The sequence below is a fragment of the Oncorhynchus clarkii genome, chromosome 9 (genome assembly GCF_045791955.1).
Source record: "Oncorhynchus clarkii lewisi isolate Uvic-CL-2024 chromosome 9, UVic_Ocla_1.0, whole genome shotgun sequence".
NCBI classification, from domain to species: Eukaryota; Metazoa; Chordata; class Actinopteri; order Salmoniformes; family Salmonidae; genus Oncorhynchus; species Oncorhynchus clarkii.
The window spans coordinates 80,280,556-80,302,055 of record NC_092155.1 but is presented as its reverse complement, the minus strand read 5'-3'; the positions used below and the strand labels follow the sequence as shown (position 1 = coordinate 80,302,055).

Sequence of the window (21,500 nt, the reverse complement as noted above, 5' to 3'; positions counted from 1 at the left end):
TTATATAGAACATCAGTCTGTCCTGTTATTTATATAGAGCATCAGTCTGTCCTGTTATTTATATAGAGCATCAGTCTGTCCTGTTATTTATATAGAGCATCAGTCTGCTCTGTTATTTATATAGAGCATCAGTCTGTCCTGTTATTTATATAGAGCATCAGTATGTCCTGTTATTTATATAGAGCATCAGTCTGTCCTGTTATTTATATAGAGCATCAGTCTGTCCTGTTATTTACATAGAGCATCAGTCTGTCCTGTTATTTACATAAAGCATCAGTCTGTCCCGTTATTTATATAGAGCATCAGTCTGTCCTGTTATTTACATAGAGCATCAGTCTGTCCTGTTATTTACATAAAGCATCAGTCTGTCCCGTTATTTATATAGAACATCAGTCTGTCCTGTTATTTACATAGAGCATCAGTCTGTCCTGTTATTTACATAAAGCATCAGTCTGTCCCGTTATTTATATAGAACATCAGTCTGTCCCGTTATTTATATAGAACATCAGTCTGTCCTGTTATTTATATAGAACATCAGTCTGTCCCGTTATTTAAATAGAACATCAGTCTGTCCTGTTATTTATATAGAACATCAGTCTGTCCTGTTATTAATATATATATTTATCTCCCCGTCGATGAGGTGGTAATTGAGACCTGGTCTCCACCGTAGTAGCACCAACGGAAACCCCTAAACACCTACCTGAGCACTCTCATGACCACCCCGTGAGAGCCCTTACGTCCATATTTATGTCCAAATAGCTCCGTTTTGTTTGCGCGTTTAGTTCACTATTCCAAAGGCACAATGCGCGAACGCAAAATCCAGATGAAAAGTCAATTTCAATTACAGTTTGTAGAAACAAACGATGTTTACAATCAATCCTTAGGGTGTTTTTATAATAAATCTCAATAGCGTATTCATTACAGAGGAAAAAGAAGGACGGGCGTGACTGTGCAGTAAACAACTGATTGGCCTCAGACTAGTCCACTTGTTAAAACAGCTCTTATTCGACACCCTTCCACAATAGAAATCAAACAACTTTCTAAAGACTGACATCTGCTGGAAGCCTTGGGAAGTGCAATCTGGCCCCATAGACACAGGATATTGGATAGGCAATCACTTAAATGAAACTACAAACCTCAGATTTCCCACTTCCTGGTTGGATTTGTTTCAGGTTTTCACCTGCCATATGAGTTCTGTGTTTTCTATCCAATACTGCTAATTATATGCATATATTAGCATCTGGGACTGAGTAGCAGGCAGTTTAGTCTGAGCACCTTATTCATCCAAGCTACTCAATACTGCCCCCCAGTCACCAAGAAGTTAAAGGACTGGACCGGTGAAGTGAAAGTGTTTTCATAGGTATATTGTCTCTGAGTTACGAGTTCACTGTGTGTGTGTGGTACTTCAACAATACCCTCACACACACCTTGCCAGGTGAGACTAGGGGAGAAATGTGTGTCTGGGTTATGGGCCTGGTGGGGTGAAAGAAAAGATAACAAGGGGGAGAATAAGAGAAAGAGAGAGAGAGGAAAAAGAGGACTATTATCCCTCTCTCCATCCCTCTCCCCCTCCATCTCTCCATCCCTCTCTCCCTCCTTCACTCTATCCCACTCTGCCTCCCTCTCAGTATTCCCCTCTCTCTCCCTCCCTCTCTCTATCCTTCTCCCTATCTTTTCTTTCCTTCCTCACTCTATCCCTCTCTCCCTCCATCTCTCTATCTCTCTCTCTATCCCTTGTTAATTACTTTGATTAAACATCTGTTAAATTACCTCTCTCTCTCTCTCTCTCAGGGATCTTAGCATGAACAGCATCAGTGAGCTGCAACCCAGAGTCTTCCACAGCCTGCACCTGCTGACAGAACTGTGAGTACCACACACACACACACACACACACACACACACACACACACACACATCTGTGAGTACCACACACCACACACACACACACACACACAGAACTGAGTATCACACACACACACACACTTTGATCATTGAGAACCACACACACATGAGAGAACTGTGCTATGTCATGTCAGTAAGTAGAACAGCTATAGAGTGTGCTATTTCATGTCAGTAGAACAACTATAGAGTGTGTTATGTCATATCAGTAAAACAGCTATAGAGTGTGTTATGTCATATCAGTAGAACAGCTATAGAGTGTGTTATGTCATATCAGTAGAACAGCTATAGAGTGTGTTATGTCATATCAGTAGAACAGCTATATAGTGTGCTATGTCATATCAGTAGAACAGCTATAGAGTGTGTTATGTCATATCAGTAGAACAGCTATAGAGTGTGTTATGACAGTAATTAGAACAGCTATAGAGTGTGTTATGTCACATCAGTAAGTAGAGCAGCTATAGAGTGTGTTATGTCACATCAGTAAGTAGAGCAGCTATAGAGTGTGTTATGACAGTAATTAGAACAGCTATAGAGTGTGTTATGTCACATCAGTAAGTAGAGCAGCTATAGAGTGTGTTATGTCACATCAGTAAGTAGAGCAGCTATAGAGTGTGTTATGTCAGTAATTAGAACAGAGTGTGTTATGTCACATCAGTAAGTAGATCAGCTATAGAGTGTGTTATGTCATGTCATTAAGTAGAGCAGCCCAGCCTGAATAAACATGGTGTGCTTTTAACTGATCCTTCCTACTGCTTTCTCTGCTATTGCCTGTCACCAGTCAGGCATGAGGTGTGAGTTTGTCTGTCTGTCTATGTTTGTCTGTCGATTATGTCTTGTCCCGCACTGGATTGAACCATGGAAATCACTACAATATTGGTATTTTTATTTAATTAATGTTATTTAACCTTAATTAAGAACAAATTCTTATTTTCAATGACAGCCTAGGAGCAGTGGGTTAACTGCCTGTTCAGGGGCAGAACGACAGATTTGGACCTTGTCAGCTCGGGGTTTGAACTTGCAACCTTCCGGTTACTAGTCCAACGCTCTAACCACTAGGCTACCATACTGCCCTTGTGGTTAGTGTCCGTCCTGAGATTGGAAGGTTGGGAGTTTAGAAGAGTCATACCAAAGATTGTCAAAATTGGACCTGATGCGTCTCTGCTTGGCACTCAGCATTAAGGAGATAGATCGGGGGGGTGAGTCCCTGTGAAAGACTAGCGTCCTGTCCATGGGTTGTTGTTGTACATCAAGCTGCCTCAAGCTACAGAACCAAAAAATAGGCTCCCGCGCGTATGAGCTCTTCTGGCAATCACAACACCACATCATACTTTAGATTCAAGCCAAGGCAATCACAACCCCATGTCATACTTTAGAACCAAGCCAAGGCAATCACAACCCCATGTCATACTTTAGATCCAAGCCAAGGCAATCACAACACCACATCATACTTTAGATCCAAGCCAAGGCAATCACAACACCACGTCATACTTTAGAACCAAGCCAAGGCAATCACAACACCACGTCATACTTTAGAACCAAGCCAAGGCAATCACAACACCACGTCATACTTTAGATTCAAGCCAAGGCAATCACAACCCCATGTCATACTTTAGAACCAAGCCAAGGCAATCACAACCCCATGTCATACTTTAGATCCAAGCCAAGGCAATCACAACACCACATCATACTTTAGATCCAAGCCAAGGCAATCACAACACCACGTCATACTTTAGAACCAAGCCAAGGCAATCACAACACCACGTCATACTTTAGAACCAAGCCAAGGCAATCACAACACCACGTCATACTTTAGAACCAAGCCAAGGCAATCAAAACACTGATCCACTGATCTGTAATCCCTCTCATTAACTACTTTGATCGCTGCGTCTCTTCTACCCTCACCATCACGCACCTCTCAATCAAACAAGTCAATTACCCCTATTATCGCTCCGACAAAGAGTTTACAAGTCTACTCCTCACCAACCATATCAAAGTCACTGTGGCTTGAAACGCCTGGGCCACAATCTGTGTTTAACTTCCTTTATCTTCTATCAGTCTCCTGTCTGTGTCTCTGTGTTTAACTTCCTTTATCTTCTATCAGTCTCCTGTCTGTGGGACTCTGTGTTTAACTTCCTTTATCTTCTATCAGTCTCCTGTCTGTGGGACTCTGTGTTTAACTTCCTTTATCTTCTATCAGTCTCCTGTCTGTGGGACTCTGTGCTTAACTACCTTTACTTTCTATCAGTCTCCTGTCTGTGTGTCTGTGTTTAACTACCTTCTATCAGTCTCCGGTCTGTGTGTCTCTGTGTTTAACTTCCTTTATCTTCTATCAGTCTCCTGTCTGTGTGTCTCTGTTTAACTACCTTCTATCAGTCTCCTGTCTGTGTGTCTCTGTGTGTCTCTGTGTTTAACTACCTTCTATCAGTCTCCTGTCTGTGTGTCTCTGTGTTTAACTTCCTTTATCTTCTATCAGTCTCCTGTCTGTGTGTCTCTGTGTGTCTCTGTGTGTCTCTGTGTTTACTTCCTTCTATCAGTCTCCTGTCTGTGTGTCTGTGTTTAACTACCTTCTATCAGCCTCCTGTCTGTGTCTCTGTGTTTAACTACCTTCTATCAGCCTCCTGTCTGTGTGTCTCTGTGTTTAACTACCTTCTACCAGTCTCCTGTCTGTGTCTCTCTGTGTTTAACCACCTTTTATCAGTCTCCTGTCTGTGTCTCTGTGTTTAACTACCTTCTACCAGTCTCCTGTCTGTGTGTCTCTGTTTAACTACCTTCTATCAGTCTCCTGTCTGTGTGTCTCTGTGTTTAACTACCTTCTATCAGTCTCCTGTCTGTGTGTCTCTGTTCTAACTACCTTCTCTGTTTAACTACCTTCTATCAGTCTCCTGTCTGTGTGTCTCTGTGTTTAACTACCTTCTATCAGTCTCCTGTCTGTGTGTCTCTGTGTTTAACGACCTTCTATCAGTCTCCTGTCTGTGTGTCTCTGTGTTTAACTACCTTCTATCAGTCTCCTGTCTGTGTGTCTCTCTTTAACTACCTTCTATCAGTCTCCTGTCTGTGTGTCTCTCTTTAACTACCTTCTATCAGTCTCCTGTCTGTGTGTCTCTGTGTGTCTCTGTGTGTCTCTGTGTATCTCTGTGTCTTCTCCTGCTTTAACCTGTTTATTCTCCTGCTGGTTGTTCTGTCATTATCTATAATCACCACTTTCATTTAATCATCTGCGCTTAGAGATTCTCACAGTAGAGGAACTGTGGCTAACATCCCTTTGATTCTCATCGCTATCACTGTGATGCGTGTTTCTGCTGAATCATAAACATCCCAAAAAGCCTGAAAGTTGGCCCTCACAAAACAAACTGTATTTGATCAGCTGTGGAGACTTAGAAGTAGGAACAAGCGTAACATTAAATAGATAAGGAAGATGTGATGTCTAGCTCTGACCCATCTCCTTAATCTCGTGTCAGATGGTCTCTGGATCTTGTGCAACTCTTCTCTCTCTCTCTCTCTCTACCTCTCTCTCTCTACCTCTCTCTCTCTATACCTCTAGACCTATACTTAGGAGGGTGTAGAGACCTATACGTAGGAGGGTATAGAGACCAATACTTAGGAGGGTATAGAGACCAATACGTTGGAGGGTATAGAGACCTATTAGACCTATACGTTGGAGGGTATAGAGACTTATACGTTGGAGGGTATAGAGACCTATTAGACCTATACGTTGGAGGTTACAGAGACCTATACGTAGGAGGGTATAGAGACCTATACGTAGGAGGGTATAGAGACCTATACGTAGGAGGGTATAGAGACCTATACGTTGGAGGGTATAGAGACCTATACGTAGGAGGGTATAGAGACCAATACGTTGGAGGGTATAGAGACCTATACGTTGGAGGGTATAGAGACCCATATGTTGGAGGGTATAGAGACCTATTAGACCTATACGTTGGAGGGTATAGAGACCTATACGTTGGAGGGTATAGAGACCTATACGTTGGAGGGTATAGAGACCTATACGTTGGAGGGTATAGAGACCTATACGTAGGAGGGTATAGAGACCTGTACGTTGAAGGGTATAGAGACCTATTAGACTTATACGTTGGAGGTTACAGAGACCTATTAGACCTATACATAGGAGGGTATAGAGACCTATACGTTGGAGGGTATAGAGACCTATTAGACCTATACGTAGGAGGGTATAGAGACCTATACGTTGGAGGGTATAGAGACCTATTAGACCTATACGTAGGAGGGTATAGAGACCTATACGTTGGAGGGTATAGAGACCTATTAGACCTATACGTTGGAGGGTACAGGGACTTATACTTAGGAGGGTACAGAGACCTATTAGACCTATATGTAGGAGGGTATAGAGACCTATACGTTGGAGGGTATAGAGACTTATACGTTGGAGGGTATAGAGACCTATTAAACCTATACGTTGGAGGTTACAGAGACCTATACGTAGGAGGGTATAGAGACCTATACGTTGGAGGATATAGAGACCTATACGTTGGAGGGTATAGAGACCTATACGTTGGAGGGTATAGAGACCTATACGTTGAAGGGTATAGAGACCTATACGTTGGAAGGTATAGAGACCTATACGTAGGAGGACCTATATGTTGGATAGAGACCTATTAGACCTATACGTTGGAGGGTACAGAGACCTATACGTAGGAGGGTACAGAGACCTGTACGTAGGAGGGTACAGAGACCTATACGTAGGAGGGTACAGAGACCTATACGTAGGAGGGTACAGAGACCTGTACGTTGAAGGGTATAGAGACCTATTAGACTTATACGTTGGAGGTTACAGAGACCTATTAGACCTATACGTAGGAGGGTATAGAGACCTATTAGACCTATACGTTGGAGGGTACAGGGACTTATACGTAGGAGGGTACAGAGACCTATTAGACCTATACGTAGGAGGGTAAAGAGACCTATACGTAGGAGGGTACAGAGACCTATTAGACCTATACGTAGGAGGGTACAGAGACCTATACGTTGGAGGGTACAGAGACCTATATGTAGGAGGGTATAGAGACCTATTAGACCTATACGTTGGAGGGTACAGGGACTTATACGTAGGAGGGTACAGAGACCTATTAGACCTATACGTAGGAGGGTAAAGAGACCTATACGTAGGAGGGTATAGAGACCTATTAGACCTATACGCTGGAGGGTACAGAGACCTATATGTAGGAGGGTACAGAGACCTATTAGACCTATACGTAGGAGGGTACAGAGACCTATACGTTGGAGGGTACAGAGACCTATTAGACCTATAAGTTGGAGGGTACAGAGACCTATTAGAGCTATACGTAGGAGGGTATAGAGACCTATACGTAGGAGGGTATATAGACCTATACGTTGGAGGGTATAGAGACCTATTAGACCTATACGTAGGAGGGTATAGAGACCTATACGTAGGAGGGTATAGAGACCTATTAGACCTATACGTTGGAGGGTATAGAGACCTATACGTTGGAGGGTATAGAGACCTATACGTTGGAGGGTATAGAGACCTATACGTTGGAGGGTATAGCGACCTATACGTAGGAGGGTACAGAGACCTATACGTAACAGGGTACAGAGACCTGTACGTTGAAGGGTATAGAGACCTATTAGACCTATACATAGGAGGGTATAGAGACCTATACGTAGGAGGGTATAGAGACCTATACGTAGGAGGGTATAGAGACCTATACGTAGGAGGGTATAGAGACCTATACGTTGGAGGGTATAGCGTAGCCAACAGGTGAAGGGACTGCCCAGTAAACTACCTGTGATGGCAGGTGAAGGGACTGCCTGGTAAACTACCTGTTGGGGAAGGTGACGGGACTGCCCAGTAAACTGCCTGTGATGGCAGGTGAAGGGACTGCCCAGTAAACTACCTGTTGGGGCAGGTGAAGGGAAAGCCCAGTAAACTACTTGTTAGGGTAGGTGAAGTGACTGCCCAGTAAACTGCCTGTGATGGCAGGTGAAGGGACTGCCCAGTAAACTACCTGTTGGGGAAGGTGAAGTGACTGTCCAGTAAACTGCCTGTGATGGCAGGTGAAGGGACTGCCCAGTAAACTACCTGTTGGGGAAGGTGACGGGACTGCCCAGTAAACTACCTGTTGGGTCAGGTGAAGGGAGGGTATAGAGATCTAAATGTTTTATAGTATTGAGAACTATTAGACCTATACGTAGGAGGGTATAGAGACCTATTAGACCTATACATAGGAGGGTATAGAGACCTATACGTTGGAGGGTATAGAGACCTATACGTAGGAGGGTATAGAGACCTATACGTTGGAGGGTATAGCGTAGCCAACAGGTGAAGGGACTGCCCAGTAAACTACCTGTTGGGGCAGGTGAAGGGACTGCCCAGTAAACTACCTGTGATGGCAGGTGAAGGGACTGCCTGGTAAACTACCTGTTGGCGCAGGTGAAGGGACTGCCCAATAAACTACCTGTTGGGGAAGGTGAAGGGACTGCCCAGTAAACTGCCTGTGATGGCAGGTGAAGGGACTGCCCAGTAAACTACCTGTTAAGGCAGGTGAAGGGACTGGCCAGTGATCTACCTGTTAGGGAAGGTGAAGGAACTGCCCGATAAACTACCTGTGATGGCAGGTGAATGGACTGCCCAGTAAACTACCTGTTAAGTCAGGTGAAGGGACTGGCCAGTGATCTACCTGTTAGGGTAGGTGAAGGGACTGCCCAGTAAACTACCTGTTGGGGCAGGTGAAGTGACTGCCCAGTAAACTACCTGTTAGGGTAGGTGAAGGGACTGCCCAGTAAACTACCTGTTGGGGCAGGTGAAGGGACTGCCCAGTAAACTACTTATTAGGGCAGGTGAAGGGACTGCCCAGTAAACTACCTGTTGGGGCAGGTGAAGGGACTGCCCAGCAAACTACTTGTTAGGGTAGGTGAAGGGACTGCCCAGTAAACTACCTGTTGGGGCAGGTGAAGTGACTGCCCAGTAAACTACCTGTTAGGGTAGGTGAAGGGACTGCCCAGTAAACTACCTGTTGGGGCAGGTGAAGGGACTGCCCAGTAAACTACTTGTTAGGGCAGGTGAAGGGACTGCCCAGTAAACTACCTGTTGGGGCAGGTGAAGGGACTGCCCAGCAAACTACTTGTTAGGGCAGGTGAAGGGACTGCCCAGTAAACTACCTGTTAGGGCAGGTGAAGGGACTGCCCAGTAAACTACCTGTTACGGCAGGTGAAGGGACTGCCTAGTAAACTACCTGTTAGGGCAGGTGAAGGGACTGCCCAGTAAACTACCTGTTACGGCAGGTGAAGGGACTGTCTGGTAAACTACCTGTTAGGGCAGGTGAAGGGACTGCCCAGTAAACTACCTGTTACGGCAGGTGAAGGGACTGCCTGGTAAACTACCTGTTGGGGCAGGTGAAGGGACTGCCCAGCAAACTACCTGTTAGGGCAGGTGAGGGACTGCCTGGTAAACTACCTGTTAGGGCAGGTGAAGGGACTGCCCAGTAAACTACCTGTTAGGGCAGGTGAAGGGGCTGCCCAGTAAACTACCTGTTACGGCAGGTGAAGGGACTGTCTGGTAAACTACCTGTTAGGGCAGGTGAAGGGACTGCCCAGTAAACTACCTGTTACGGCAGGTGAAGGGACTGCCTGGTAAACTACCTGTCGGGGCAGGTGAAGGGACTGCCCAGCAAACTACCAGTTAGGGCAGGTGAGGGACTGCCTGGTAAACTACCTGTTAGGGCAGGTGAAGGGACTGCCCAGTAAACTACCTGTTAGGGCAGGTGAAGGGGCTGCCCAGTAAACTACCTGTTGGGGAAGGTGAAGTGACTGCCCAGTAAGCTATCTGTGATGGCAGGTGAAGGGACTGCCTGGTAAACTACCTGTTAGGGCAGGTGAAGGGACTGCCCAGTAAACTACCTGTTAGGGCAGGTGAAGGGGCTGCCCAGTAAACTACCTGTTAGGGCAGGTGAAGGGACTGCCCAGTAAACTACCTGTTGGGGCAGGTGAAGGGACTGTCCAGTAAACTACCTGTTGGGGAAGGTGAAGTGACTGCCCAGTAAGCTATCTGTGATGGCAGGTGAAGGGACTGCCCAGTAAACTACCTGTTAGGGCAGGTGAAGGGGCTGCCCAGTAAACTACCTGTTAGGGCAGGTGAAGGGACTGCCCAGTTAGGGCAGGTGAAGGGACTGCCCAGTAAACTACCTGTTGGGGCAGGTGAAGGGACTGTCCAGTAAACTACCTGTTGGGGTAGGTGAAGGGACTGCCCAGTAAACTACCTGTGATGGCAGGTGAAGGGACTGCCCAGTAAACTACCTATTAGGGCAGGTGAAGGGACTGCCCAGCAAACTACCTGTTAGGGCAGGTGAAGGGACTGCCCAGTAAACTACCTGTTTGGGCAGGTAAAGGGACTGCCCAGTAAACTACCTGTTGGGGCAGGTGAAGGGACTGCCCAGTAAACTACCTGTTAGGGCAGGTGAAGGGACTGCCTGGTAAACTACCTGTTAGGACAGGTGAAGGGACTGCCCAGTAAACTACCTGTTATGGCAGGTGGGGCTGGTGGGGCTTGTGCAGGCTGGAGGGGATGGTGCAGGCTGGGGGGGCTTGTCGGGCTGGAGGGTCTGGTGCAGGCTGGTGGGGCTGGTGGGGCTGGTGCAGGCTGGAAGGGCTGGTGGGGCTGGTTTAGGCTGGTGGGGCTGGTGCAGGCTGGTGCAGGCTGGTGGGGCTGGTGAAGGCTGGTAGGGTTGGTGGGGCTGGTGCAGGCTGGTGGGGCTGGTGCAGGCTGGTAGGGCTGTTGTGCCTGGTAGGGTTGGTGGGGCTGGTGCAGTCTGGTGGGGCTGGTGCAGACTGGTGGGGCTGGTGCAGGCTGATAGGGCTGTTGTGCCTGGTAGGGTTGGTGCAGTCTGGTGGGGAAGGTGCAGGCTGGTGGGGCTGGTGGGGCTTGTGGATCTTGTGGAGCTGGTGGGGCTTGTGGATCTGGTGGAGCTGGTGGTGCTGGTGGTGCTGGTGGAGCTTGTGGAGCTGGTGGGGCTGGTGGAGACTGGTGGGGCTGGTGGAGACTGGTGGGGCTTGTGGAGACTGGTGGGGCTGGTGGAGACTGGTGGGGCTGGTGGAGACTGGTGGGGCTTGTGGGACTGGTGTGGGGGCTGGTGGAGACTGGTGGGGCTGGTGGGGCTGGTTTAGAATTGTGGGGCTTGTGGGGCTGGTGGGGCTGGTGGGGCTGGCAGAGACTGGTGGGGCTGGTGGGGCTGGTGGGGCTTGTGCAGGCTGGTGGGGCTGGTGGGACTGGTGCAGGCTGGTGGGGCTGGTGCAGGTTGGTGGGGCTGGTGCAGGCTGGTAGGGCTGTTGTGCCTGGTAGGGTTGGTGGGGCTGGTGCAGTCTGGTGGGGATGGTGCAGGCTGGATGGTCTGGTGCAGGCTGGTGGCGCTGGTAGGGCTGTTGTGCCTGGTAGGATTGGTGGGGCTGGTGCAGTCTGCTGGGGCTGGTGCAGGATGGTGGGGCTGGTGCAGGCTGGTGGGGCTGGTGCAGGCTGGTAGGGCTGTTGTGCCTGGTAGGGTTGGTGGGACTGGTGCAGTCTGGTGGGGCTGGTGCAGGCTGATAGGGCTGGTGGGGCTTGTGGAACTTGTGGGGCTGGTGGAGCTGGTGGGGCTGGTGGGGCTGGTGCAGGCTGGTGGGGCTGGTGGGGCTTGTGGAACTTGTGGGGCTGGTGCAGACTGGCGGGGCTGGTGGGACTGGTGGGACTGGTGGGGCTGGTGGGGCTGGTTTAGAATTGTGGGGCTTGTGGGGCTGGTGGGGCTGGTGGGGCTGGCAGAGACTGGTAGGGCTGGTGGGGCTGGTGGGGCTTGTGCAGGCTGGTGGGGCTGGTGGGGCTGGTGGAGCTGGTGGGGCTGGTGGATCTGGTGGGGCTGGTGCAGGATGGTGGGGCTGGTGCAGGCTGGTGGGGCTGGTGCAGGCTGGTAGGGCTGTTGTGCCTGGTAGGGTTGGTGGGACTTGTGCAGTCTGGTGGGGCTGGTGCAGGCTGATAGGGCTGGTGGGGCTTGTGGAACTTGTGGGGCTGGTGGAGCTGGTGGGGCTGGTGGGGCTGGTGCAGGCTGGTGGGGCTGGTGGGGCTTGTGGAACTTGTGGGGCTTGTGCAGACTGGCGGGGCTGGTGGGACTGGTGGGACTGGTGGGGCTGGTGGGGCTGGTTTAGAATTGTGGGGCTTGTGGGGCTGGTGGGGCTGGTGGGGCTGGCAGAGACTGGTGGGGCTTGTGGAACTTGTGGGGCTTGTGCAGACTGGCGGGGCTGGTGGGACTGGTGGGACTGGTGGGGCTGGTGGGGCTGGTTTAGAATTGTGGGGCTTGTGGGGCTGGTGGGGCTGGCAGAGACTGGTAGGGCTGGTGGGGCTGGTGGGGCTTGTGCAGGCTGGTGGGGCTGGTGGGGCTGGTGGAGCTGGTGGGTCTGGTAGATCTGGTGGGGCTGGTGGGGCTGGTGGAGACTGGTGGGGCTGGTGGGGCTGGCAGGATTAGTGGTGCTGGTGCAGTATGGTGGGGTTGGTGCAGGCTGGTGGGGCTGGTGCAGGTTGGTGGGGCTGGTGGGGCTGGTGCAGGCTGGTGGGGCTGGTGGGGCTTGTGGAACTTGTGGGGCTGGTGCAGACTGGCGGGGCTGGTGGGACTGGTGGGACTGGTGGGGCTGGTGGGGCTGGTTTAGAATTGTGGGGCTTGTGGGGCTGGTGGGGCTGGTGGGGCTGGCAGAGACTGGTAGGGCTGGTGGGGCTGGTGGGGCTTGTGCAGGCTGGTGGGGCTGGTGGGGCTGGTGGAGCTGGTGGGGCTGGTGGATCTGGTGGGGCTGCTGGGGCTGTTGGAGACTGGTGGTGCTGGTGGGGCTGGTGGAGCTGGTGGGGCTGGTGGCGCTTGTGGAACTTGTGGGGCTGGTGCAGACTGGCGGGGCTGGTGGGACTGGTGGGGCTGGTGGGGCTGGTTTAGAATTGTGGGGCTTGTGGGGCTGGTGGAGACTGGTGGGGCTGGTGAGGCTGGTGGAGATTGGTGGGGCTTGTGGGGACTGTGGGGCTGGTGGGGCTGGTGCAGATTGGCGGGGCTGGTGGGACTGGTGGGACTGGTGGGGCTGGTTTAGAATTGTGGGGCTTGTGGGGCTGGTGGGGCTGGTGGGGCTGTTGGAGACTGGTGGTGCTGGTGGGGCTGGTGGAGCTGGTGGGGCTGGTGGGGCTTGTGGAACTTGTGGGGCTGGTGCAGACTGGCGGGGCTGGTGGGACTGGTGGGACTGGTGGGGCTGGTGGGGCTGGTTTAGAATTGTGGGGCTTGTGGGGCTGGTGGAGACTGGTGGGGCTGGTGAGGCTGGTGGAGACTGGTGGGGCTTGTGGGGATTGTGGGGCTGGTGGGACTGGTGGGGCTTGTGGAGACTGGTGGGGCTGGTGGAGACTGGTGGGGCTGGTGGAGACTGGTGGGGCTGGTGGGACTGGTGTGGGGGCTGGTGGAGACTGGTGGGGCTGGTGGGGCTTGTGGGGCTGGTGCAGGCTGGTGGGGCTGTTGCAGGCTGGTGGGGCTGGTGCAGGCTGGTAGGGTTAGTGGGGCTGATGCAGGCTGGTGGGGCTGGTGCAGGCTGGTGGGGCTGGTGCAGGCTGGTAGGGTTGGTGAGGCTGGTGGGGCTTGTGGGGCTGGTGGAGACTGGTGGGACTGGTGGGGCTGGTGGGGACTGGTGGGGCTGGTGGGGTTGGCAGGGTTAGTGGTGCTGGTGCAGTCTGGTGGGGTTGGTGCAGGCTGGTGGGGCTGGTGCAGGCGGGTGGGGTTGGGGGGCTGGTGCAGGCTGGTGGGGCTGGTGCAGGTTGGTGGGGCTGGTGCAGGCTGGTAGGGCTGTTGTGCCTGGGCCTGGTAGGGTTGGTGGGGCTGGTGCAGTCTGGTGGGGATGGTGCAGGCTGGATGGACTGGTGCAGGCTGGTGGGGCTGGTAGGGCTGTTGTGCCTGGTAGGGTTGGTGGGGCTGGTGCAGTCTGGTGGGGCTGGTGCATGATGGTGGGGCTGGTGCAGGCTGGTGGGGCTGGTGCAGGCTGGTAGGGCTGTTGTGCCTGGTAGGGTTGGTGGGACTGGTGCAGTCTGGTGGGGCTGGTGCAGGCTGATAAGGCTGGTGGGGCTTGTGGAACTTGTGGGGCTGGTGGAGCTGGTGGGGCTGGTGGGGCTGGTGCAGGCTGGTGGGGCTGGTGGGGCTTGTGGAACTTGTGGGGCTGGTGCAGACTGGCGGGGCTGGTGGGACTGGTGGGACTGGTGGGGCTGGTTTAGAATTGTGGGGCTTGTGGGGCTGGTGGGGCTGGTGGGGCTGTTGGAGACTGGTGGTGCTGGTGGGGCTGGTGGAGCTGGTGGGGCTGGTGGGGCTTGTGGAATTTGTGGGGCTGGTGCAGACTGGCGGGGCTGGTGGGACTGGTGGGGCTGGTGGGGCTGGTTTAGAATTGTGGGGCTTGTGGGGCTGGTGGAGACTGGTGGGGCTGGTGAGGCTGGTGGAGACTGGTGGGGCTTGTGGGGACTGTGGGGCTGGTGGGGCTGGTGCAGATTGGCGGGGCTGGTGGGACTGGTGGGACTGGTGGGGCTGGTTTAGAATTGTGGGGCTTGTGGGGCTGGTGGGGCTGGTGGGGCTGTTGGAGACTGGTGGTGCTGGTGGGGCTGGTGGAGCTGGTGGGGCTGGTGGGGCTTGTGGAACTTGTGGGGCTGGTGCAGACTGGCGGGGCTGGTGGGACTGGTGGGACTGGTGGGGCTGGTGGGGCTGGTTTAGAATTGTGGGGCTTGTGGGGCTGGTGGAGACTGGTGGGGCTGGTGAGGCTGGTGGAGACTGGTGGGGCTTGTGGGGATTGTGGGGCTGGTGGGACTGGTGGGGCTTGTGGAGACTGGTGGGGCTGGTGGAGACTGGTGGGGCTGGTGGAGACTGGTGGGGCTGGTGGGACTGGTGTGGGGGCTGGTGGAGACTGGTGGGGCTGGTGGGGCTTGTGGGGCTGGTGCAGGCTGGTGGGGCTGTTGCAGGCTGGTGGGGCTGGTGCAGGCTGGTAGGGTTAGTGGGGCTGATGCAGGCTGGTGGGGCTGGTGCAGGCTGGTGGGGCTGGTGCAGGCTGGTAGGGTTGGTGAGGCTGGTGGGGCTTGTGGGGCTGGTGGAGACTGGTGGGACTGGTGGGGCTGGTGGGGACTGGTGGGGCTGGTGGGGTTGGCAGGGTTAGTGGTGCTGGTGCAGTCTGGTGGGGTTGGTGCAGGCTGGTGGGGCTGGTGCAGGCGGGTGGGGTTGGGGGGCTGGTGCAGGCTGGTGGGGCTGGTGCAGGTTGGTGGGGCTGGTGCAGGCTGGTAGGGCTGTTGTGCCTGGGCCTGGTAGGGTTGGTGGGGCTGGTGCAGTCTGGTGGGGATGGTGCAGGCTGGATGGACTGGTGCAGGCTGGTGGGGCTGGTAGGGCTGTTGTGCCTGGTAGGGTTGGTGGGGCTGGTGCAGTCTGGTGGGGCTGGTGCATGATGGTGGGGCTGGTGCAGGCTGGTGGGGCTGGTGCAGGCTGGTAGGGCTGTTGTGCCTGGTAGGGTTGGTGGGACTGGTGCAGTCTGGTGGGGCTGGTGCAGGCTGATAAGGCTGGTGGGGCTTGTGGAACTTGTGGGGCTGGTGGAGCTGGTGGGGCTGGTGGGGCTGGTGCAGGCTGGTGGGGCTGGTGGGGCTTGTGGAACTTGTGGGGCTGGTGCAGACTGGCGGGGCTGGTGGGACTGGTGGGACTGGTGGGGCTGGTTTAGAATTGTGGGGCTTGTGGGGCTGGTGGGGCTGGTGGGGCTGTTGGAGACTGGTGGTGCTGGTGGGGCTGGTGGAGCTGGTGGGGCTGGTGGGGCTTGTGGAACTTGTGGGGCTGGTGCAGACTGGCGGGGCTGGTGGGACTGGTGGGACTGGTGGGGCTGGTGGGGCTGGTTTAGAATTGTGGGGCTTGTGGGGCTGGTGGAGACTGGTGGGGCTGGTGGAGACTGGTGGGGCTGGTGGGACTGGTGTGGGGATTGTGGGACTGGTGGGGCTTGTGGAGACTGGTGGGGCTGGTGGAGACTGGTGGGGCTGGTGGAGACTGGTGGGGCTGGTGGGACTGGTGTGGGGGCTGGTGGAGACTGGTGGGGCTGGTGGGGCTTGTGGGGCTGGTGCAGGCTGGTGGGGTTGTTGCAGGCTGGTGGGGCTGGTGCAGGCTGGTAGGGTTAGTGGGGCTGATGCAGGCTGGTGGGGCTGGTGCAGGCTGGTGGGGCTGGTGCAGGCTGGTAGGGTTGGTGAGGCTGGTGGGGCTTGTGGGGCTGGTGGAGACTGGTGGGACTGGTGGGGACTGGTGGGGCTGGTGGGGACTGGTGGGGCTGGTGGGGTTGGCAGGGTTAGTGGTGCTGGTGCAGTCTGGTGGGGTTGGTGCAGGCTGGTGGGGCTGGTGCAGGCGGGTGGGGTTGGGGGGCTGGTGCAGGCTGGTGGGGCTGGTGCAGGTTGGTGGGGCTGGTGCAGGCTGGTAGGGCTGTTGTGCCTGGGCCTGGTAGGGTTGGTGGGGCTGGTGCAGTCTGGTGGGGATGGTGCAGGCTGGATGGACTGGTGCAGGCTGGTCGGGCTGGTAGGGCTGTTGTGCCTGGTAGGGTTGTTGGGGCTGGTGCAGTCTGGTGGGGCTGGTGCATGATGGTGGGGCTGGTGCAGGCTGGTAGGGCTGTTGTGCCTGGTAGGGTTGGTGGGACTGGTGCAGTCTGGTGGGGCTGGTGCAGGCTGATAAGGCTGGTGGGGCTTGTGGAACTTGTGGGGCTGGTGGAGCTGGTGGAGCTGGTGGGGCTGGTGCAGGCTGGTAGGGCTGTTGTGCCTGGGCCTGGTAGGGTTGGTGGGGCTGGTGCAGTCTGGTGGGGATGGTGCAGGCTGGATGGACTGGTGCAGGCTGGTCGGGCTGGTAGGGCTGTTGTGCCTGGTAGGGTTGTTGGGGCTGGTGCAGTCTGGTGGGGCTGGTGCATGATGGTGGGGCTGGTGCAGGCTGGTAGGGCTGTTGTGCCTGGTAGGGTTGGTGGGACTGGTGCAGTCTGGTGGGGCTGGTGCAGGCTGATAAGGCTGGTGGGGCTTGTGGAACTTGTGGGGCTGGTGCAGCTGGTGGGGCTGGTGCAGGCTGGCGGGGCTGGCTGGGCAGACTGGTGGGACTGGTGGGGCTGGTGGGGCTGGTTTAGAATTGTGGGGCTTGTGGGGCTGGTGGGGCTGGTGGGGCTGGCGGAGACTGGTGGGGCTGGTGGGGCTGGTGGGGCTTGTGCGGGCTGGTGGGGCTGGTGGAGCTGGTGGGGCTGGTGGATCTGGTGGGGCTGGTGGGGCTGGTGGGGCTGGTGGAGACTGGTGGGGCTGGTGGGGCTGGCAGGGTAAGTGGTGCTGTTGCAGTATGGTGGGGTTGGTGCAGGCTGGTGGGGCTGGTGCAGGTTGGTGGGGCTGGTGGGGCTGGTGGGGCTGGTGGAGACTGGTGGGGCTGGTGGGGCTTGTGCAGGCTGGTGGGGCTGGTGGGGCTGGTGGAGCTGGTGGGGCTGGTGGATCTGGTGGGGCTGGTTGGGTGGCTGGTGCAGGCTGGTAGGGCTGTTGTGCCTGGTAGGGTTGGTGGGGCTGGTGCATTCTGGTGGGGCTGGTGCAGGCTGGTGGGGCTGGTGCAGGCTGGTGGGGCTGGTGCAGGCTGGTGGGGCTGTTGTGCCTGGTAGGGTTGGTGGGGCTGGTGCAGTCTGGTGTGGCTGGTGGGGCTGGGTGGGGCTGGTGCAGGCTGGTGGGGCTTGTGGAACTTGTGGGGCTGGTGCAGACTGGCGGGGCTGGTGGGACTGGTGGGACTGGTGGGGCTGGTGGGGCTGGTTTAGAATTGTGGGGCTTGTGGGGCTGGTGGAGACTGGTGGGGCTGGTGAGGCTGGTGGAGACTGGTGGGGTTGGTGCAGGTTGGTGGGGCTGGTGGGGCTGGTGCAGGCTGGTTGGGTGGCTGGTGCAGGCTGGTAGGGCTGTTGTGCCTGGTAGGGTTGGTGGGGCTGGTGCATTCTGGTGGGGCTGGTGCAGGCTGGTGGGGCTGGTGCAGGCTGGTGGGGCTGGTGCAGGCTGGTGGGGCTGTTGTGCCTGGTAGGGTTGGTGGGGCTGGTGCAGTCTGGTGTGGCTGGTGGGGCTGGGTGGGGCTGGTGCAGGCTGGTGGGGCTTGTGGAACTTGTGGGGCTGGTGCAGACTGGCGGGGCTGGTGGGGCTGGTTTAGAATTGTGGGGCTTGTGGGGCTGGTGGAGACTGGTGGGGCTGGTGAGGCTGGTGGAGACTGGTGGGGCTTGTGGGGATTGTGGGGCTGGTGGGGCTGGTGCAGATTGGCGGGGCTGGTGGGACTGGTGGGACTGGTGGGGCTGGTTTAGAATTGTGGGGCTTGTGGGGCTGGTGGGGCTGGTGGGGCTGATGGAGACTGGTGGTGCTGGTGGGGCTGGTGGAGCTGGTGGGGCTGGTGGGGCTTGTGGAACTTGTGGGGCTGGTGCAGACTGGCGGGGTTGGTGGGACTGGTGGGACTGGTGGGGCTGTGGGGCTGGTTTAGAATTGTGGGGCTTGTGGGGCTGGTGGAGACTGGTGGGGCTGGTGAGGCTGGTGGAGACTGGTGGGGCTGGTGGGAGGCTGTGGAGACTGGTGGTGGAGACTGGTGGGGCTTGTGGTGGGCTGGTGTGGGGCTGGTGCATTATTGGCGGGGGGGCTGGTGGGGCTGGGGGTGGGGCTGGTTTAGAAGATTGGCGGGGCTGGTGGGGACTGGTGGGGCTGGTGGCTGGGACTGGGGCTGGCAGGACTGGTGATGCTGGTGGGGCTGGTGGAGTGGTGCTGGTGGGGCTGGCAGAGACTGGTGGGGCTGGTGGGGCTGGTGGGGCTTGTGCAGGCTGGTGGGGCTGGTGGGGCTGGTGGAGCTGGTGGGGCTGGTGGATCTGGTGGGGCTGGTGGGGCTGGTGGAGACTGGTGGGGCTGGCAGGGTTAGTGGTGCTGGTGCAGTCTGGTGGGGTTGGTGCAGGCTGGTGGGGCTGGTGCAGGCGGGTGGGGTTGGGGGGCTGGTGCAGGCTGGTGGGGCTGGTGCAGGTTGGTGGGGCTGGTGCAGGCTGGTAGGGCTGTTGTGCCTGGTAGGGTTGGTGGGGCTGGTGCAGTCTGGTGGGGATGGTGAAGGCTGGATGGACTGGTGCAGGCTGGTGGGGCTGGTAGGGCTGTTGTGCCTGGTAGGGTTGGTGGGGCTGGTGCAGTCTGGTGGGGCTGGTGCATGATGGTGGGGCTGGTGCAGGCTGGTGGGGCTGGTGCAGGCTGGTAGGGCTGTTGTGCCTGGTAGGGTTGGTGGGACTGGTGCAGATTGGCGGGGCTGGTGGGACTGGTGGGACTGGTGGGGCTAGTTTAGAATTGTGGGGCTTGTGGGGCTGGTGGGGCTGGTGGGGCTGTTGGAGACTGGTGGTGCTGGTGGGGCTGGTGGAGCTGGTGGGGCTGGGGGGGCTTGTGCAGGCTGGTGGGGCTGGTGGGGCTGGTGGGGACTGAGTGGCTGGAGGGGCTTGTGGTGACTGGTGGGGCTTGTGGAGACTGGTGGGGCTGGTTGAGACTGGTGGGGCTGGTGGAGACTGATGGGGCTGGTGAGGCTGGTGGAGACTGGTGGGGCTTGTTGGCATTTTGGGGCTGGTGGGGCTGGTGGAGACTGGTGGGACTGGTGGGGCTGGTGGGGCTGGCAGGGTTGGTGGGGCTGGTGCAGGCTGGTGCAGACTGTTGGGGCTGGTGGGGACTGGTGGGGCTGGTGGGGCTTGTGGTGACTGGTGTGGTTTGTGGAGACTGGTGGGGCTGGTGAGGCTGGTGGAGACTGGTGGGGCTTGTGGGGATTGTGGGGCTGGTGGAGACTGGTGGGGCTGGTGGGGACTGGTGGGGCTGTTGGAGACTGGTGGGGCTGGCAGGGTTGGTGGGGCTGGTGCATTCTGGTGGGGCTGGTGCAGGCTGGTGGGGCTGGTGCAGGTTGGTGGGGCTGGTGCAGGCTGGTGGGGCTGGTGCATGCTGGTGGGGCTGGTGCAGGCTTGTAGGGCTGTTGTGCCTGGTAGGGTTGGTGGGGCTGGTGCAGTCTGGTGTGGCTGGTGCAGGCTGGTGGGGCTTGTGCAGGCTGGTGGGGCTGGTGCAGGCTGGTAGGGCTGTTGTGCCTGGTAGGGTTGGTGGGGCTGGTGCAGTCTGGTGGGGCTGGTGCAGGCTGGTGGGGCTGGTGCACACTGGTGTGGCTTGTGCAGGCTGGCAGGGTTGGTGGGGCTGGTGCAGGCTGGTGGGGCTGGTGGATCTTGTGGGGCTGGTGGGGCTGGTGCAGGCTGGTGGAGGCTGGTGGGGCTCGTGGAGACTGGTGGGGATGGTGGGGACTGGTGGGGCTGTTGGAGACTGGTGGGGCTGGTGGGGCTGGCAGGGCTGGTGGGGCTGGTGCAGTCTGGTGGGGCTGGTGCAGGCTGGTGGGGCTGGTGCAGGCTGGTGCAGACTGGTGGGGCTGGTGCAGGCTGGTGGGGCTGGTGCAGGCTGGTAGGGCTGTTGTGCCTGGTAGGGTTGGTGGGGCTGGTGCAGTCTGGTGTGCCTGGTAGGGTTGGTGGGGCTGGTGCAGGCTGGTGGGGCTGGTGCAGACTGGTGTGGCTTGTGCAGGCTGGCAGGGTTGGTGGGGCTGGTGCAGGCTGGTGGGGCTGGTGGGGCTGGTTGGGGCTTGTGGATCTTGTGGGGCTGGTGGAGCTGGTGGGGCTGGTGCAGGCTGGTGGGGCTGGTGCAGGCTGGTGGGGCTGTTGTGCCTGGTAGGGTTGGTGGGGCTGGTGCAGTCTGGTGGGGCTGGTGCAGGCTGATAGGGCTGGTGCAGGCTTGTGGAACTTGTGGGGCTGGTGGAGCTGGTGGGGCTGGTGCAGACTGGCGGGGCTGGTGGGGCTGGGTGGGGCTGGTGCAGGCTGGTGGGGCTTGTGGAACTTGTGGGGCTGGTGCAGACTGGCGGGGCTGGTGGGACTGGTGGGACTGGTGGGGCTGGTGGGGCTGGTTTAGAATTGTGGGGCTTGTGGGGCTGGTGGAGACTGGTGGGGCTGGTGAGGCTGGTGGAGACTGGTGGGGCTTGTGGGGATTGTGGGGCTGGTGGGGCTGGTGCAGATTGGCGGGGCTGGTGGGACTGGTGGGACTGGTGGGGCTGGTTTAGAATTGTGGGGCTTGTGGGGCTGGTGGGGCTGGTGCAGGCTGGTGGGGCTGTTGGAGACTGGTGGTGCTGGTGGGGCTGGTGGAGCTGGTGGGGCTGGTGGGGCTTGTGGAACTTGTGGGGCTGGTGCAGACTGGCGGGGCTGGTGGGACTGGTGGGACTGGTGGGGCTGGTGGGGCTGGTTTAGAATTGTGGGGCTTGTGGGGCTGGTGGAGACTGGTGGGGCTGGTGAGGCTGGTGGAGACTGGTGGGGCTTGTGGGGCTTGTGGGACTGGTGGGGCTGGTGAGGCTGGTGGAGACTGGTGGGGCTTGTGGGGATTGTGGGGCTGGTGGGGCTGGTGCAGATTGGCGGGGCTGGTGGGACTGGTGGGACTGGTGGGGCTGGTTTAGAATTGTGGGGCTTGTGGAGCTGGTGGGGCTGGTGGGGCTGTTGGAGACTGGTGGTGCTGGTGGGGCTGGTGGAGCTGGTGGGGCTGGGGGGGCTTGTGCAGG

At 56.9% G+C, this 21,500-nt stretch overlaps 1 protein-coding gene across 1 annotated transcript in view; it reads left to right on the top strand.

Moving 5' to 3' along the window:
- The window catches only part of LOC139417448 (leucine-rich repeat-containing G-protein coupled receptor 6), a 104,110-nt gene that overhangs the window by 24,260 nt on the left and 58,350 nt on the right, over window positions 1–21,500 (top strand). The window contains exon 2 of the mRNA XM_071166732.1: window positions 1,792–1,863. Within this exon, the coding sequence (XP_071022833.1) occupies window positions 1,792–1,863 (72 nt within the window). The remainder of the gene's footprint in view (window positions 1–1,791; window positions 1,864–21,500) is intronic.